This window comes from Perkinsus marinus (assembly GCF_000006405.1).
Source record: "Perkinsus marinus ATCC 50983 genomic scaffold scf_1104296955874, whole genome shotgun sequence".
In the NCBI taxonomy this organism is placed as follows: Eukaryota; Perkinsozoa; order Perkinsida; family Perkinsidae; genus Perkinsus; species Perkinsus marinus.
This window is the reverse complement of record NW_003207677.1, coordinates 698,293-716,747: the sequence shown is the minus strand read 5'-3', so window position 1 is coordinate 716,747 and position 18,455 is coordinate 698,293. Positions and strand designations below refer to the sequence as shown.

Genomic DNA, 18,455 nt, shown 5'->3' with positions numbered 1-18,455 from the left:
CCCGGAACTTCCGGGCCGGAAGCCCGACCCGCACTGACAACACCAACCAATCAGATACTTCCAGGTATGCCGTATAGCCGCTGAGTGAAGAGAATGCGAGATCAACTGAGCAGAGAGACCCCATACACGAGTGGGAATAATACACCTTGATGGGCCAAGTATATTAAAAGGGACTGAAAGGAACGATGGTGTAGGTTAAGGTCTCATCTGGTCGAACAGAAGACTCACATGACGACCGAATGTAGTCATAACGGTGTCTTCAAAATATACACGAGTATTTGGTATGATACTGCACGAACTCAGCTTATGAACACCCTTGCTATACAGCCACACGCCCAATAGGCAATAGCCAAAGTTGTGGAACCTGCAGAGAAGTGCTCGGCACATCCAGAGGAAAGCTCGAATCGGACGGGTTGCTTCATCTACGCCGTAGATTCTACGGGGATTCCCCGTAGATAAAGCATGACCCGTCGGGAAGACGGGGTACCATCTCACCAAGGCATGACATCTAGAGTGGGTAACTCAAGCGGGACCTCAATCGGGCAAGCACCAAAGGCCATGGTGTACGTCTGTATGAATAAGAATCCAGCAAGAGCCGTCTTCGGCCTCTGACGTGAAGACTGTTGAATAATTCAACTTGGCGGGTGAAAGACTCACTCTGACGAATGGGACCGTCAGTAAACTGTTGAAACAGATGCAGTGTACGGCACCGAAGTAAATCCACTGCTCTGGATCGAACCATAACCTGTAAAATCGATCCAAGTGAAACTATAAAAGTGTTGTGTGTAATCTAAGCTAGACTGTCTAGCACGTAACTATTACGATAAAGCAGAAATGAGAGCTGCGAGGAGGCTCAATTTGGCAGCTCTGATGACGACTTCTCGCCAGATGGTACCATTCCTATGGACCAATGCTTGAGACATTCCCAAGCACGTCATTATCAAGCAAACACCCGAAATTTGGGACTCCCACCACATGCTATAGATGCAATACGTCACTATCGGAGCATACCTGATCGAGTAGGACTCTTATCAGGCAGTCATGGATAGTGTCACAAGCTTACAATGCATAACCCAAATAGGGAGTGTAAAGGGCGGCAGTGAGACAAGAGGTGATGGAGATGACAAAGTAGACAATGAAGAGTATATAATTCTTTATTGGGAGTCCATCGACCTTGTGGGCCGGGGGAGGATGAGGTAACATGTCGAACTCTTGGAGGTCCCACATGAAGTGAAAAGAGACGATGAATGCCAGACAGAGACCACGCAAAAAGTCCAGTAACGGAGCACGTGGCTTGGGGCCATGCTGTATCTTCGACTCGTCTCCTCCAATAGCGCCCATTTCCATGGCTTTATCGTCCGATTCAGAGATCTGAACGCGAATTCAATACACCGTCGACTGCCGAAAGAAGAACACTAATCTCACTACAGACAGATCTAGCTCGATGAGCCCACCTTTTCATATTCAAACCACACACGTTTGTACTGCGCTCGCTCGGCTATGGACAACCAATGCACCAGACTCAGGCTTGCAAACATGGTGCAGCTCGCGATTAATAAGACTTTGAGATCTGAGACGGGCCCTTCAGGACTGTTACCGGTGGCGCTCATCTTGAAAACGAACTGTCTCGACGAAATGAACGGTACCACCCCCGCAGTATATCAAGTTGGATTACTCAATGACACAGATCCTGTGAACCTATACTCAGTTTGAAAAGTAGCTTTTAGATTGTGGGTGGTTCCACTAGGGTAGAGTAAAATAACGAGACAAATACAGTACAATAGTGAGAGTCCCTCAGAGAGGAAGCTGGTGGAGTGTATACAGCAGCAGTGAACATGTTCAAATCTTCTCTCGAAACCGCACGTGTAAGCATCGAGCAAAGCAGCCACTGCTTAACAGTGGAAATGGCCAGTCTTATAGTTCGACGGATAACAATACTCCATATGATGACTCGACCGTTGTTGACCAAGGCTTGGCAGTGCCTCTGTCGTAGAGGGCATCACGTATCTCCACTCCAGCGATCTGACTTGGGAAAGTAATGGTTTATGTATGGTGAAGTTCTCCTGTCGGCTCTGTCGATGGTTTCATGATGAAACCATCGAAGGCAGATGAAACTTTCATCTGCCTTCGCTGCAAACGCTCAGCCAAGACCAGCCGAAAAGTTACCACCATTTCGAGTAGACAAAAAGTCCGAGTATGAACAAACCGGGTAACATGTGTCCCAGGTACACCGTCAAGGACTGAGAAAAAAAGGACGTATGTTGTGACTCGAGTACCTAGGTATCCAGGGGGCAGCAACAGCAAGTGTATCTTACATGTCGTCCGAAAAACGTGAAGACTGTGTCCTCGAAGTGCATTGGTCTGCCCGGTATCAACTCGATCGCCGAAATCTTATGAGCACCGACGCTATGGAGCCAGACACCGAGTAAGCAATATCCAAGGTTGTGGAACCTACAACGACAGCGAGCTTCTCCTCAACCTTCGTCGGGTGCTACGAAGAAGAAGCCTCTCTCGGGAGCCTATTTTAAAAATCCCTTAAGGAAACATTTTTGAGATCTTCATGCATGGGACCACCAAATCTCACCCAAACGTCTCTTGAAACCATCAACTTTTTGAGGTTTAAGAATCCTTCTCGGAGTATTCAGGGAGTCTTTCCGGAAGAGCTCCGTTTTCACACGCTAAAGTGTGTTACAAGCTCCAAAAAGGCCACAACCTGTTGCGAGAATCTAATTTTCATGAAGTTTTCGCTTTAAGGAACAGAACCCCCTCGGGCCCCGAGGCTGGGGCCCCGAGACTCGGGGACAGATTGACGCGGGCTCCGACAGGTTTCTTTCCCAAACATTTCATACTCTGCTCCCAAGTTGTCGAAGTCGACTAGGCGAAGATTCACCATTAGTGGAAGATGAACACATGAGTTCGTTTGGTAAAGTGGGAGTTCCACTGTGCAACCTCTCGTAGGACTTGGCAGCTGTTGAAGACTCGAAAAGAGTGAGTCCGTCCGCGACGCGATGAACTGCCCAGCCATTCAGTGTGACCAATCGCAATTATGGATTGAGGGTGTGTCAATCAGTCTCGCTGCGGAGGCCATGAATTCGAAATTAAAATGATTCGAAAGCCAAATCGTAAAGAAGCTCATTGAGCTTAGCTCAAGAAGCCAAATTCCTCGAGGGGAAGGTTATGGAGGACTTTCCGTTCTCATAACGGAGTTTCGCCATCGCGACGGACCTTGCTCCGCCCCCGCCCGACTTGTCGGGTATAAGTCTTGATTCAAGAAGGGAGAACCTCTGAGGCGGGCAACCTGTGATAGGCTGTGCTTCTTGAGAAACTCATGGATTATGAGTGATTATAAGAGGTTCTCATACCTCGAGGAGTGATGCCTCACGGAGACTTTTGAAATAAGCCCCCGGGTACGTCACCCAACATGAGCTTTCGACTCGAAGGTTTCGAGGATCACAAGGAGACTCCTCGATGTCCAAGAGGTGCTCTTAAACGGAGCCCAGAATCTTAAAATCCGGTGAGGTTCCTGAACCCCTCCTGATAAGAGGTTTTTGACCTCACGAAGCTTTTCTTCAAAGAGTTTTCAGGAGAGGTCCCTATTGTTAAACTGTAGACTAATAGGCAAAAGACAGACATTGATTGGCGTACCATGGGATAACATCAACTGTGGGACGGTCAGTGGGGACCTCGAGGGGGAACAAGCCGCCCATCATCGTGAAAAGCTGGATGGAGATGAAACCGACGAAAGCAATACGGGGGACCTGAGTAAAGGACGAAGAAGAGGATGCGATGGTGATGGGAATACGATGGAAGATCCGTCGAGCAGAAGAGGCAGTATCATCTTAGGGGGAGGCTCAACTTACTCTGATGAAGATCATTGTGAGAAGGGTATTGAGCGTTATGCAGTGGATGGCACCGAAGTATATGGGAGATCTGGGAATGAAGATATACCTATCACAAGTAATGACAAGAACAACCAAATGATGCTCGTAAGCGTGATTACGTTAGGGCGCTTATAATCCCTGCTGCTACTCCCAGCTTGAGTGTTCTAATGATGAGGTTTCTCCATTTTATTCGATCCTCGTGGACTATCGCCAAGGATAGTCCAACGCAGAGCATTATCGTGCACACACCGGATCTCTCGGATTCCCAACATAGCATGTAAATGCACGATAGAGTGACGACGGGGAATCTGAAGTTGACTTGTCGAATGAACAACGTTCCCCTACAGATGACATTCTTACAGTAAGTATTGGATCCATGGATGGACGAGGCGGCTGAGATTTCCCCAGAAGAATGATACGCTGTAGAAGGCCAAGAAATACAAGTAGTTTGTGATCGGTAGATTATAACCAGCCATAGCGGGCAAGTTAGGAATGATCTCAAAATCAACGAGTACATGGATCAAGTGGAATGTAACGACGAATAGTATAGTAATTCCTCTGAAATAGTCCACTGCTGAATATCTCGGCTTCAAGTTCGCCCCATCGGGAGACGACCCCTTCTCAGCATCAGATAGCGGGTCAAAGCCCTCCGATGTTCCTTTATGCATCGCACGTTCCTTCCGTGTGAGGAAGTGGAAGGTACAGAGGCTGCAAGAAATAATGAAACCGAAGAGGGTCAAAACAGCAAACGTTTTCGACGAGGGGAGACTGAAATTGTACCACTTGTCGCCGACCACGAAAGTGGTTGGGTCAACGAAGTCCAACTCATCTTGTAACATGAAGATTAGTCTAAGAAATTTAACTGAAGAAATCGAGATACGACATCCTTCAGAGACCTCATGTGACCCTTACCCCCCTCTTTTGAGAAAGACGTTGGGCAACGAATTATACCCAATAGTAATGAGGGTAACCCTTCCTGAACCCAACCCTTGGTGTGTAATGATGGAAGATGTGGCGATGGTTTCCGTGAGCCGTGACCTTTCTCACAGCAACTGTGGCTGTAGTTACTACAGTGTAGTAGCTGCCACGACGCTTGGCCTATAGCTGGGACTTGATACTGAATTATCCTCGATACATTGAATCGAGGCTAATTCGGTATGTAATTCAGTCAGGATATTCAGGCGAATGTATTACATTCGCCTGAAAGGACGCTCAGATGCATTAACAGTAGAGGTAGACTCCATTACTGTGAGATCCACTCCCGTAATTTTGGCTTTGCCTCAAGAATAGCTTCATCCGAACCACTAAAGAGGACAGGGTGGTCCAATATACCACTCTCCTTCTTCCCATCTGAAGAAAGATACGCTGTGAATGGTGAGCCAACCGGAGGCTCAACGAAGATGAGCCAATTAAATGCCTCCTACGATGGAGCCAATTTCTAGACCGATGCGCTAAACATCAGCGATCACCGAGCAATGCGCAAAACGGAGAACTCGCAAAAGTCCAAGCAGGAAAGTGTAACACATAGACACATCCACTTCAAGGGTCGAGGGACAGGGATGTGATCCAGATAAAGAAGAGCAGATATGCAAGGTGTAAACTACCGAGCATAAGACCAACACCCAAGTCCCGCTCCTCCAGATTCCTCGATGATATAAACGCTACCGCACCCGCATCTATAGAAATTCTGTCACTAAACCACACAGATCCTGTGAACCGATGCTCAGTTCAACAGAGGTCGAAAACTACCCTCTCGCTTGTAAGTGGTTACCATAGGGTAGCGCAGTCAAGTTCAAGTAATAGCAAAATCGATGATTTAAGACACTTCCCATCGTCATACCTCTTCTAGTGAATTCTAGTTCATCGTGGCAAAGAGCAAAAGGGCGAATATGAGTTCATGACAGAAGCAACCGTCAAGGATTGAAATCAATAGACCGTAGCGCTTCAGTGCGGCGATACCATGCCTAGCCTAGGATACAGAATATGGAGTCTTCGGAAGAACCTCGAACCTGGGAGGAGGGAAAACGTAGCGAAACGATAGTGTCAAAGAAAAGCCGCCGGAAGGAGGCCTTACAGGGGGGGCAGCCCCCTGTATCGCGACCTGTCCTCCGAAGTCTTCGGACCGAAGAGTAATGATAAGCACACCGAGGTGGCATCACAGCTGCTCATGAACAGGAATTGCCGCTTATTGAAATATTCAGCAGCTAGCGTATCTGAGAGCAACCAACACCGGCATACCCTCATCACGGCTGCAAGTGGACCGAACGTTATCAAGCTAACAGGATGTTTCCAACTTGGAAATTCCAAGAAGATCACATCATGAGCTCCGAGTGTTCATGCAACCACCGTGGTTGAACCACGACTAGAGGATCCGTATCCCGAACTGGCCAACCCAACAAACAGTTTCCCGCTATAGAATAAAATTCAATGGGAGGTGGGCCATAATGAGCAGGGAAGCTACCACCATTTCGAGTAGACATGAACTCCGAGTATGAATAAAGCGGGTAGCATGTGCGCAAGGTAAACCGTCAAGGACTGAGAAAAAGGCGGACGTATATCATGACTCAAGTGCTCAGGTATCCAGGGGGGAACAACAGCAAGTGTATCTTACATGTCGTCCGAAGAACGTGAAGACTGTGTCCTCGAAGTGCATTGGTCTGCCCGGTATCAACTCGATCGCCGAAATCTTATGAGCACCGACGCTATGGAGCCAGACACCGAGCAAGCAGTATCCAAGGTTGTGGAACCTACAACGACAGCGAGCTTCTCCTCAACTTCAATTGGGTGTTACGAACAAGGGGCCTTCTCTAAAGCCGTTTTTCGAAAACTTCTTTCGAACTGTGTAGATGGCGGACAGAATAAGTCCTGGAAAAAATCCCCCTGAAGAATTTCCGGCAGAAAGAAAACAAAAAATAAGAAAAAAATGAAGAATGACGAATAAATAGAGACGGAGATACAGAAAGCCCTCGAATCCAGGGAACTCAAGTTGCAGATTTGGGATAGAAGAATATCGGTCGTCACCATTTTGGCTATAGTTTGACATTCCAGGGGAGCAATACTAGGTTACACAACAAGACATACGAGAGATTTCTGAGCTTTGCTACAACGTCATGCATGTTCCACAACGCCCTATCCACGCATTAACCCGGCATTTCACAGCCGCATATGCCCTCGTCCGAGATGACGCAGACGAGTCGTCCGCGATGTGATTAACAGGTTTCCAACATGTACTCACATGTTCCTGTCGTGTCGCAGCAATCGTGAGAATCGTACATTTCACGAGCTAGGCCACGGCAACTGTGTCCTTACTTTTTGGGCCCGAGTCAAGCCGCCTGAGGATGCAGGGCCTGCATCCTCGGCCTGCACTGCAGGCTGTATTGACCGGGCCGCTTCAAACTCTAGCGCTCCCGCACTAGGAGTTTGGCAACTCTCTAGAGATTGAGTCATATCATATGACTCATATGTAATATAACTCTGCCTCACTTAGGCACTATCACTAACGCTGAGAATCCACACAGGGTGCACTAATACAGTGACTGCGTTGCATATCCTCTCGGCATCAACATTCAACAAGCACTAGTGACTTTAAATCTCGGTCCCAGACATCGAACTGTCTGCAAGACTTGGAGTCCGAGTATCTTCTGGATCATTCTTCACTTGAGAAAGACGTCACAAAAGATCTTATTAGTCCTCAGATCATCCCGAAAGAAACAATGTTGTCATCGCGTGAAAAGTGCGCACTGCAGACTGCAGAAGCGTAGATCTGATGTCACCCACTTGCGACACTTCAAGTTTTCGGGGAACCACCCAGACACGGGGAGGAAACTACTGACGGAAATAATCGCATCGTGGCTAAGGATGAGGTTGCATGTTAGCTAGGCTGCTAGGCTTCAACCTGATGGTAGAAAAACGCACAAAGAAGCCTCCAATTCGCCACAGGATAGTCAAGTCTCCAATATTCTTGGTTCGGGCGTGTGCTTCACGCATCTGAATCGGAAGGCAGATTGTGTTGTGTTTGGGAGGTCAAAAGAAATTTCGAACAGGAAGATGAAAATTCTTGTTCTATCAGCCACCCTGCTTTAGAGAAGCATCCTTGAGCTCCTTACGCATGAGACCACCAAATATCACCCAAAACGCCTTTGAAAGCCTTCTTTAAGGAGGGTTCTTGAAACCATCAACTTCTTGAGGGTTAAGAATCCTTCTTGAAGTAGCTACCTATTCATCAAGCCTTTCCGGAAGAACCCCGTTTTCACACGCTAGAATGCGTAACAAGCTTTGAGAAACTCACAACCTATTTCGAAGATCTGCTCTTCGTAAACTTTTTGCTTCAAGAAAACTGAGCTTCCTCAGGCCTCGAAGATCAGGGGCAGGTTAAGGCAGCCTTCGACACGTTTTCACATACTTTGGAGGTATGTCAAAACCGTGAAAGTGAAAGTATTACTTTCACTTTCAATACTTCGCTCCGCTCCCGATTTGCCCGAGTTGACTGACCGAAAGTTCACCATTTGTGGAAGATGAACAGACAAAGCCGCCTCAATAACCTAGACAGGGATTCCTCCATCACCCTGCTTACTAGGGACTTCAGAGCTCTCCCTCAATAATGCTTCATGAGACAAAATCCAGCTGCCGCTGCTAAGCTCCGACAATGGGAAAGCAAGCTGCGAAGCAGGGAGTGGCTCCCTGGGAGCCGCTCGGCCGGTTCGACCGCACGAAGCCGCAGAACTAGCCGAGATTGCTGCGCAATATTGTTCTCGTTCGAAGGCTAGTCGAACGATTCGCGAACGTGTTTCTCGTGTTGTGTGTTTCTGCAGCTACTGGGTGGGAGACATTTGTGAAATCCGGACCAGTAGCTCAGATGCCCGACCGTGCTCAAACCCCTCCTTTCAAGAGGTTCTTGAACCTCACGAAGCTCTTCTTCAAAGAGATTTTTGGAGAGGTCCCTATTGTTAAACTGTAGACTAATAGGCAAAAGACAGACATTGATTGGCGTACCATGGGATAACATCAACTGTGGGACGGTCCATGGGGATCTCGAGGGGGAACACGCGGCCCATCATCGTGAAAAGCTGGATGGAGATGAAACCGACGAAAGCAATACGGGGGACCTGAGTAAAGGACGAAGAAGAGGATGCGATGATGATGGGAATATGATGGAAGATCCGTCGAGCAGAAGAGGCAGTATCATCTTAGGGGGAGGCTCAACTTACTCTGATGAAGATCATTGTGAGAAGGGTATTGAGCGTTATGCAGTGGATGGCACCGAAGTATATGGGAGATGTGGGAATGAAGATATACCTATCACGAGTAATGACAAGAACAACCAAATGATGCTCGTAAGCGTGATTACGTTAGGGCGCTTATAATCCCTGCTGCTACTCCCAGCTTGAGTGTTCTAATGATGAGGTTTCTCCATTTTATTCGATCCTCGTGGACTATCGCCAAGGATAGTCCAACGCAGAGCATTATCGTGCACACACCGGATCTCTCTGATTCCCAACATAGCATGTAAATGCACGATAGAGTGACGACGGGGAATCTGAAGTTGACTTGTCGAATAAACAACGTTCCACTACAGCTGACATTCTTACAGTAAGTATTGGATCCATGGATGGACGAAACGACTGAGATTCACCCAAAAAAACGACACAGCATAGAAGGCCAAAAAATACAAGTAGTTTGTGATCGGTAGATTGTAACCAGCCATAACCGGGAAGTCAGGAATGAGCTCAAAACCACCGAGTACCCAGATCAAGTGGAATGTAACAACGAATAGTATGGTAGTTCCTCTGAAATAGTCCACCGCTGGATATCTCGGCTTCAAGTTAACCCCATCGGGAGACGACCCCTTCTCAGCATCAGATAGCGGGTCAAAGCCCTCCGATGTTTCTTTATGCATCGCACGTTCCTTCCGTGTAAGGAAGTGGAAGGTACAGAGGCTGCAAGAAAAAATGAAACCGAAGAGGGTCAAAACAGTAAATGTTCTCAACGAGGGGAGACTGAAATTGTACCACTTGTCGCCGACCATGAAGGTAGTTGGTTCAACGAAGTCCAACTCTTCCTGTAACATGCAAGGTAATCCAAAGAAATTAACTGATGAAATCGAGATGCGACACCCTCTTGGTCCTAGCATCTAGAGGCTTTCTATCACCCTCACCTCCCACTTCTGAAGAGGCAGGACTTTGGGACATTATATCCAATAGTAATATGAGGCACCCCTTCCTGAACTCCACGCTCAACATTCTATGATGAAAGGTTTGGCAATAGTTTTTGTAAGCCAAGATCTTCCTCACAGCTACTGCGGCCTGTACTGCATCTGCTCCTGTTGCAAACGCTGTTGATATAGTAGCTGCCACGATGCTTGATCCATAGCTGGGACTTGATACTGAATAACCAAGGCAATCTGCACTCTCTACGAGTCTTATCCTATCAATACCTGTCCTCCTGACACGGGTGGTGGTGGAGGCGCAAATGTTTGTTGCATTTGAGGATATCCAGCTGGCATCATGCCTTGAGGAGGAGCTCCCATCATACCCATCATCATCGGCATATAGGCAGCAGCAGCAGCCCCTGGGGCTGGCGGGAAAGGGAATCCCCCCGGGAAGCCTGAAAGAGTCACTTGCGTAGAAACCCCGATTAATCGATGTACGTCAAAGTCTCTGTCCAAGCCGCTCATTCAGATTAGAACACACTATCATGAATCCTCTCACTCTACATGTAACAATACTAATTCAGTGATTCCCGCTCACTACCTGGGAATTCCGGAAGAACTTGTCCGAAACCAGCCTCACCCTGTGGCGTGACCATTCGCCTGAAAGGACGCTCAGATGCATTAACATTAGAGGTAGACTCCATTACTGTGAGATCCACTCCCGTAATTTTGGCTTTGCCTCAAGAATAGCTTCATCCGAACCACTAAAGAGGACAGGGTGGTCCAATATACCACTCTCCTTCTTCCCATCTAAAGAAAGATACGCTGTGAATGGTGAGCCAACCGGAGGCTCAACGAAGATGAGCCAATGAAATGCCTCCTACGATGGAGCCAATTTCTAGACCGATGCGCTAAACATCAGCGATCACCGAGCAATGCGCAAAACGGAGAACTCGCAAAAGTCCAAGCAGGAAAGTGTAACACATAGACACATCCACTTTAAGGGTCGAGGGGCAGAGATGTGATCCAGATAAAGAAGAGCAGATATGCAAGGTGTAAACTACCGAGCATAAGACCAACACCCAAGTCCCGCTCCAGAGCCTTCAAGTTCTGACTATTATGACCAATGAATACACCTACGGAAAAATATGATATACGGCAGCCCAGTGACACTTACGACTCACCAACGAGTGTCGCAGGCAAACGAATAGGTTCCTCATCTCCAGGTACTCCGAGCACCTGAGAACAACCAATTCATACCACACCTTGATCAAATCTACCCACCATAGGGATCTGCGCATTAGCTCCTGCCTCGCGACTAAAAATGAGATAAAATATCGCCGATCGGGCAACCCCAACAAAACCTACTTCTTCAACCATTCCCGTATCTTCTCCTTAGCTTGCTCGATAGCGCCAGCCGGACCAGTGATCTGGACTGGACAGTTTCTTGCGTCTTTGTTAGACTGATCTGAAGCAGAACCGCTGAGCCCCATAGAAATCTCATCGCTAGAAACGTGCCAATTCAGGCGACTACACTCCTCCAAAAAATGACCTAAGAACATCTCGTTTTTCGCAAATCCCTCTAAGACTAGGTTGAGTGGACCTCGAGCATATGCCTTCTAATATCCCATTAGCTATAACGCGTAAATTTCGGCCCTCATCTTTCGGTCATTGCCAAGAACGGGAAAAGCGTTACCATAACGCTACAAACCATCCTTGGATGAGCAAATTATTTTCACTGCGAATGTAATACGTAAAACAAAAGCAAAATGGTGATAGTAAAATCCGTAGAACGTAATAGGAAAAACAAAAGTGCATACGTTCAACGTATGAACTCATATTTTTACTCCGAAAACTGCGAGTCGAATATTAGGGAAGTCGTATTTCCAATAGTATTTTTGATCATTTTGAAGACTGTATGGCACGAGAGTGTTCGAGTGAAATGCCACTACGAAAATATGTTCGCTTTCTTCAGCGGAGCTCTGTAGGAGCTTATTCACAAATTCGGGTAGAAGTGTTCAGAAATCAACAACAATTTCCCGAATTTTCCTCAGAGTTTCTGCGTTGTCGCCAACACATGCATATTTTCCCAAACTGAACACCATTATTACCAACATGTACTTGGCAACCTGTTTCTCCTTCTAGTAGTTTCACATTACTTCCCTGTGGTCCGATAAATGCACCTGCGAACACAGCTCAACCTACTCTAAACCCTTCCTCTCCACCTCAAACCACTCACCAACGTCCTTGAAGGGAATCAAAATCTCGTTCCCATCCTCTTCAATCGATCCTGTAGAGCCATTCTAAAACGACAAGATTCACATAGACCAAATTTCTCTGAGACCGCATGTGCCATGTACTACTACTACAACTACTACCACTACTACTACTGCTAATACCACTACTACTACTACTACTACTACTACTACTACTACTGCCACTACTACTACAACTACTACTACTACTACTACTACTACTACTACTACCACTACTACTACTACTACTACTGCCAATACTACTACTACTACTACTACTACTACTACTACTACTACTACTACTACTACCACTACTACTACCACTAGTATTCGCACAACCTTATCACCTGCAGGCCTCCAGACTTCAGAGGATCATTTTCTTCAGCTAGGTTGTTGATAAGGTCGGCGTATTCTTGATCAACCTACCAGCGAATCAATCACACACAGGCTTTCCATCATCACCAATGTACAGTGTGGTACTCAACCATATAGATCAGTAATTGTCCAAAGCCCTACTCTACTACCTTAGCCCTCTCCTCAGCCTCCTCTCGCCACTCCTTAGATTTCTGCTGAGCCGTGCCCTTTTGAGGACCTAATACCGACACCGCCTCAACGACCCATTGTTAGAGCACTTCCTCGTACAGTCAATAGTAGCATGCCCCTTATCCCCACAGATATCGCACTTAACATCAGCCATCTTATACGACATCTCCACATTGTTGAACCTGTTACACTATACCCGTCAGACCAATCTACCTCCACCTACTCTGGGCACTGGCTTGCATGGTGGCCCATAGCCTGGCATAGGCCACAACGTATGTGCTGCACTTGAGTGGTATAACCATTCACCACAGCCAACTGCTCCAAACCTGATATGCGATATGCTACTTCCCTCCCGAGTTCACCAACTCCCCTTACCAAGGGCTCTAGCTCTGGCAAAGTCAGGGTGGGTCGGGTCCAACAATGGTTCCAATAAAGCAGTTGCCTTGATCAAGTTGACTTCAGTATCGCCTAATTCGTAAGATGAATTCACAGAGGAGTGGTATAGCAAAAGTGCACATAAACATATCTTACCCTCGATATGAACGTGTTGAGGCATATTCTGCTCTTCTATGGTCTGATTCATCGCGTTGATTCCCTTCCCTCGAATCTCAATACGACACCCCGACTCCATCTGAACATCAAACGAGTCCACCCAATCTTGACATTCCCATCAAGTCACCTGTAAACGCTTATGGTTAGTTCCTCGTGCGCCCACGATGATCGCCATGAACGGTACGTCGGGATATTTTTTCTGCGGTATGATGATCTTCCGTACCAACCTGCCAAGCACAATGCCTTACGCCCTTCCAAAAACTCGACCGACCTAGCCTTGTTCCACGTCTCGGGAGGTATGTAGTCTCTCACAGTAGCCATCATATACCTACGCTCAACACCTTCCCCTGTATCGATCGATTCAACCCGATTACCGGACTAGCCTATTATGCTCTCCTTCCATTGCTTTCTTCACTCTAGTAGTACGATCATTCGTCCGAGTACCAAGTTGGTCATACCTCAAAAATGATAACACTATATCAACTCCACCCGAGATCATCCTGACGACTCACGTTGGCGGTGGAGACGGTGGTCGAATATCTGGGTCGCCCAACTCCAACCTTATCGGTTCAGCTCTCAGCTTATTGTCCACTACAAAGATTCAAATGACCGCCTCCTATAGGGTGCCCCACTAGTACAGTCCTCCAATCTTATCTCCCTCATCATCTGATCGATCTGCTTCCAGCCCAGACCACACGGTACGTCCAGCAAAGGCAACGGCTTATACGGTTTGTCATCCACCGTTGACAAACTGAAGAATTAGTATTCAACTACATGAAGTGCCTCGAACCTCCGACGCGGATGATACATAACGACCTTTGCCTTGCACACGATTCACACTGATGAGTCACTCGTCAATCAAGAGTTTGAATGAAATTGTTTTTTTCAATTGAAAAGCCACACTATATATAAAGGTCGCACGAAATCAAAGCTAACAGCCAACATAGTTCAGAAGTGCACCAGGACCATCGCACTCCAGCTACTACCGTTTGCCCAGTTTGATGTGCTTCCTGGGCCCCCATCGCGTATCACGCTTCCTCCTCTTCCCTGCTATCATTATAATACCACCAGCATCAGCTCCAACTACTGGTACTATCTGGTACCCACCATCGGTGGAGATGATCTCCTCAGACATGATACCACCAACAAATGATGGGGAATAGCAACTACTCTCTGCAAGGCTCTATCACGCAATATCAAAATCCATCTTACACCGAGTGAAATTCAACCCTACCCTCTATATTGATAACTCGACGACTCCTGCAGATTTAAATGACTTGCTCATCATGATGCACGTGTGAACAATAGAAATAGATCACAACGGCGCTCGCGATCGACATCTCGGGGATGAAGTTAACCAAGTCGGACAACTCCGACCAGATTCCCAATGGACTGGAGAAGACGCGGAGTATGGTACTGAGCCACATAACACCGATTTGGCCATAAAGTTGGGTATATCAAAATTAGTCTCTGATGTACTCAAGTCTCTGAAAGACTCCGATTCAGTGGACGGGATGGCGCCGCACATACCAAGGGCCTGAACAAGAAAACCAATTCTAGGTCGAGTCAATTTAGTTGACATCAGTGATAGATTATGCTGTCGTGCACAACTGACTTTTCCGCCTCTGTTCCGGAAAGGGCGTGACGCCACTGTACTCACCAGAGTAATTGATCGGGATTTACGTGCATGTTCATGAAATTAGCATGATATTTGCATGAAAGAGGATGTTGCCGTCTCGTCCGTTGTACGACCGTCTACTTCCGTCTCGTGATTCCCACGTGACTGGCATCCTGTTGTTATCCCACTGTTAACCTCTACTCCTATATTGAGTTATGGCCAGTATCAAGGACACCAAGTCTGATATAGAAGAGGACGATAGAGCATATGGTGCATCATCCGAGAATAAAAAAAGGTTCTCGTTCTTGGCCGACGCCGTCATGGGTGCCGAAGTTGACGCTCGAACCGATGATGACGAATACCTCTCAGAAAAGTCATTGAGACGCTTGGAGGATTCACATCAAGCCGTGATTACCTTGCTCGGTTTAGGCCAGTTCGCTCCCTATAACCAGACTACGGGTCTGGGGCTGCTTCTGCCTTCGGGCAAGCAGGTATATTCTTTCGAGGCCTACTGCAAGGGTTGGGGTATTCCAAGGGGAGCGGAATGGACTGAGTCTCTATGGCGGAAGGTCCAATCCTGTTCCCGGTTGAGCCGACTGGCTTCCCCTTTGACTCTCATGCTCCTCAGCTACGTCGCCTCTGCTAACATTTCCCGGAGGGTTTTGGAATGCTGCCTAGCCAAGCATAGCAACTTAATGTCCTGGAAAACGATCGACCTGGCTGAGGAGGGCGATAAAGTCGAGGAGCAGAAAATGGCTACCGCTGTGGGTCGATGGTTATCAGAATGCAACAAGGTTCTTGCGGATGCTACCAAGCGGGTCACGGAGGAGTTCAAGGTCAAAGACACTTCGGAGATTCTTCGGAGATGGTGTAATGTCGCGCCTAAGAGCCATCAAACTTGGTCAGACTTCTTTGCCAAGGAACGTATGCTCTATGCTCAGCTCGAAGGTGTTGAGCTGATTGGTACGGCGTGGCAGGTGAGGCGTGATAAACTCCTGAGGGCCCTATCGATCTATCCCTATTTCAAGAACGAAGTTGCGAAAGCTCAAGAGTTCCCGTCGCTTAAGAAAACCAAAAACATTGAGGGTTTCATCAAGGCACTGGAAAATCTAGCTGAGAGGCATAGTCCCTTGAGTCTGGATGTGGTTCTGGGCGTTGTGGGGGAAGAGAATGCGCGAGGGGTGGCAGCACGGAAACCTGGCCAAGACTACAAATCGAGATTTCAGGGGCACGACCAACCTGCAGGCTTCAAGAGAGATAGCTCGACTGTTAAGACCGAAGGAGTTGAAAACCCACGTCGGCTTCGATAACCACTTCAAAAGGCAAGAAGGTTCAGAACTGTTTCGAGTGCGGCCAAACGGGTCACTTCAAGCGTGATTGCCCGAAGAAAAAGGCCACTACCACAATGGCTGGAGAATCTAGCTCATCGGAGAAAAGAAGTGGAGCTGCGGGTGGACAAAAGACCACACGTAGCGGACATACTTATGTGCTCTCCGACAAGTTCCACTCGACGAGCGACCTTCATATCGAGAACATCCAGTTCACAGGATCTGATGATGGCCCTAAGGTGCTCCGTGCCTGTTTGGACACGGGATCGACTATTAATATTTGCTCCGACAAGGCTGCCACCGAGCTCCGAGCCAACATTGTAGACCTAGGTCACGACGCCATGACGGCTTCGTCTCTGGGGGGTCCAGTCAAGTTGACTCGCATGGCAGAGCTCCAGTTGGCTGCAGCCGATAGAGTGATCGATTCTCACTTCTATATACCGGATGCCAGCTCACCGGAAGGTGAGGGCATGTCACAATTCGACGTCTTGATTGGAAGGCCTACGTTGGAGGGTCTAGGATATCGGCTCATACAAGTGAGCGAAAACGGAACCACGGATCTGGGGAAGCAGGAAGATAAGCGGCGGGCTACAACGCCTGAATTCGTGGACTCCGTTTTCGAAGAGGACCCTCTTGAAAATTTCGTAGCATACAGTAAGCCTACAACGAGCATCAAGGTTGACATTGACCCCAATATGCCCATCGAACCACTAGTTGCACGAGGAGTACGATATCTAACTACCAAATATATATCGTGGACGAGGGTACCAGGCAATAAGTGGTACAGGTTCAGAATCCGTCCAATAGATGTGGTGGGAGGTGATGTGCAGGATTGCGACGGTCAGACCCATGTATTTGAGTTTGACTGGGAAAGTGCTCCGTCTTCCGAGGAGCAACATCACGGCCATAAGCAATACGACTACTCTGCGCAGCTGATCTCCCGACTGGATGATGAACAGCGCGATATCTTCGCGGGAGAAATAGATGAGTATTTGAGGAGGAAATGGTGGGTGACGGAGGAAGAGTCTCACATCCTCGGTAGTGATCCTGATGCAAGCGTAGATGGTCAAGATCCTATCGTGGTTTTTCCAGTGATATCTGAAAGTGCCTCAACTCGGGTTAGGCCTTGTGCCGATGCCCGAGGAGCTAATAAGACGTTGCCTCCAGCCGGATACTATGATCTTCCTATCGCTGACTGTGCACTCAAGCTGCTCTCCTCTCCTAGCGGGTACTTGCAGTACAAGGATATATCGAAGGCCTTTTATAGGTTGACCGTTCGTCGGTCAAAGGCTTTGGGTCTAACCATCAACCGTAAGAAGTATCTTACCCGGAGAGTCGCCTTCGGGGTGCGGTTTGGGCCGCTCGCGTTGAGCTGTTTCACTACTGCGCTCATACATTCTGTCTACTCTGCTCTGCTTGATGAGGATTGTCCGGAGCTCTTCCCAGAAGAGAGGGCTTCCTACATCAAGGGCCTTACACTGTTGGTATACTATGATGATTTTATGGTCAGCGCGACGAGTCCTCAGCTCGGGGAGTTGGTATCCACGTTGCTTTCACACATAGGTGCAGTGGTGGGAGCTGAGTTTCCTTCCTCCAAGGCGGATAGGATCTTGGCGGAGCCACGCAAACACATTGGCCTATGTTGGTACTTCAAGGAGGGAAAGTTGTGCGCGGCTTGCCCACAAGTGGATCCTCGGAAGTGGCAGATCAGCAGGCCTGTCACTAAGAGGGAAGTGTTCAGACTATGTGGGCTGGCACCCGATGTCCTTTGTCAGCATCCTGAAAGGTCGCTGATATTTGATCTATTACGGTCATGGTCCGGTGCATTTGGTGTAGCTACTGACAGGTCATCCTGGGATGAACCACTGCCTCTTGATGACGCGGATTTCCAGACGTTACAGTGTCTGATTGATCGAATTAAGTCCCTCTCAGGCACCTGCGAACACACCAGCTGGGCCGACGCTACTGAACTTCATGGTTTTACTGACGCTTGTGACGAAGGGTATGGATGGTCTATTCAGACCCCTGATGGCGGGGTGGTTTTGGAAAAGTGCAAGCGTTTCCCACTAACGCTGAAATGGCATACCAACCGCAAGGAGCTATATGCGGTGACTGATATGGTAAAACAAC

At 47.9% G+C, this 18,455-nt stretch overlaps 6 protein-coding genes across 6 annotated transcripts in view; 1 reads left to right on the top strand and 5 right to left on the bottom strand.

Annotated features, from left to right (window-relative positions):
• Pmar_PMAR020602 (hypothetical protein) overlaps positions 1–923 on the bottom strand; it is a gene marked incomplete at both ends in the record, with an annotated part of 3,246 nt that extends 2,323 nt beyond the window's left edge. The window contains 3 exons of the mRNA XM_002775578.1: positions 496–608; positions 658–745; positions 823–923. Of these exons, the coding sequence (XP_002775624.1) occupies positions 496–608; positions 658–745; positions 823–923 (302 nt within the window). The remainder of the gene's footprint in view (positions 1–495; positions 609–657; positions 746–822) is intronic.
• Positions 924–1,059: 136 nt separating this feature from the next.
• On the bottom strand, positions 1,060–1,341 carry Pmar_PMAR020601 (hypothetical protein; the record flags this gene model as incomplete). The annotated part of the gene is made up of 1 exon (XM_002775577.1): positions 1,060–1,341. One exon carries the CDS (start codon positions 1,339–1,341, stop codon positions 1,060–1,062), a length of 282 nt encoding a protein of 93 aa, XP_002775623.1.
• Positions 1,342–3,611: 2,270 nt separating this feature from the next.
• Positions 3,612–3,875, bottom strand: Pmar_PMAR020600 (hypothetical protein; the record flags this gene model as incomplete). The annotated part of the gene is made up of 2 exons (XM_002775576.1): positions 3,612–3,758; positions 3,861–3,875. The coding sequence occupies 2 exons, from the start codon at positions 3,873–3,875 to the stop codon at positions 3,612–3,614; spliced, it is 162 nt and encodes a 53-aa protein (XP_002775622.1).
• Positions 3,876–6,315: 2,440 nt separating this feature from the next.
• On the bottom strand, positions 6,316–10,069 carry Pmar_PMAR020599 (hypothetical protein; the record flags this gene model as incomplete). Its single annotated transcript, XM_002775575.1, has 8 exons — positions 6,316–6,416; positions 6,493–6,628; positions 8,874–8,986; positions 9,089–9,176; positions 9,229–9,417; positions 9,470–9,817; positions 9,893–9,971; positions 10,036–10,069. 8 exons carry the CDS (start codon positions 10,067–10,069, stop codon positions 6,339–6,341), a joined length of 1,065 nt encoding a protein of 354 aa, XP_002775621.1. The 3' UTR covers positions 6,316–6,338.
• Positions 10,070–10,173: 104 nt separating this feature from the next.
• Pmar_PMAR020598 (zinc finger protein splicing factor, putative) lies at positions 10,174–14,514 on the bottom strand (the record flags this gene model as incomplete). Its single annotated transcript, XM_002775574.1, has 21 exons — positions 10,174–10,263; positions 10,315–10,484; positions 10,631–10,689; positions 10,737–10,839; positions 11,094–11,165; positions 11,214–11,268; positions 11,314–11,347; positions 11,398–11,497; positions 12,269–12,332; positions 12,632–12,706; positions 12,809–12,876; positions 12,927–13,009; positions 13,051–13,153; positions 13,203–13,295; positions 13,359–13,458; positions 13,507–13,606; positions 13,651–13,707; positions 13,754–13,837; positions 13,892–13,970; positions 14,012–14,130; positions 14,366–14,514. The coding sequence occupies 21 exons, from the start codon at positions 14,512–14,514 to the stop codon at positions 10,174–10,176; spliced, it is 1,857 nt and encodes a 618-aa protein (XP_002775620.1).
• Positions 14,515–15,212: 698 nt separating this feature from the next.
• Pmar_PMAR020597 (retrovirus polyprotein, putative) overlaps positions 15,213–18,455 on the top strand; it is a gene marked incomplete at both ends in the record, with an annotated part of 4,618 nt that continues 1,375 nt past the window's right edge. The window contains 2 exons of the mRNA XM_002775573.1: positions 15,213–16,293; positions 16,320–18,445. Of these exons, the coding sequence (XP_002775619.1) occupies positions 15,213–16,293; positions 16,320–18,445 (3,207 nt within the window). The remainder of the gene's footprint in view (positions 16,294–16,319; positions 18,446–18,455) is intronic.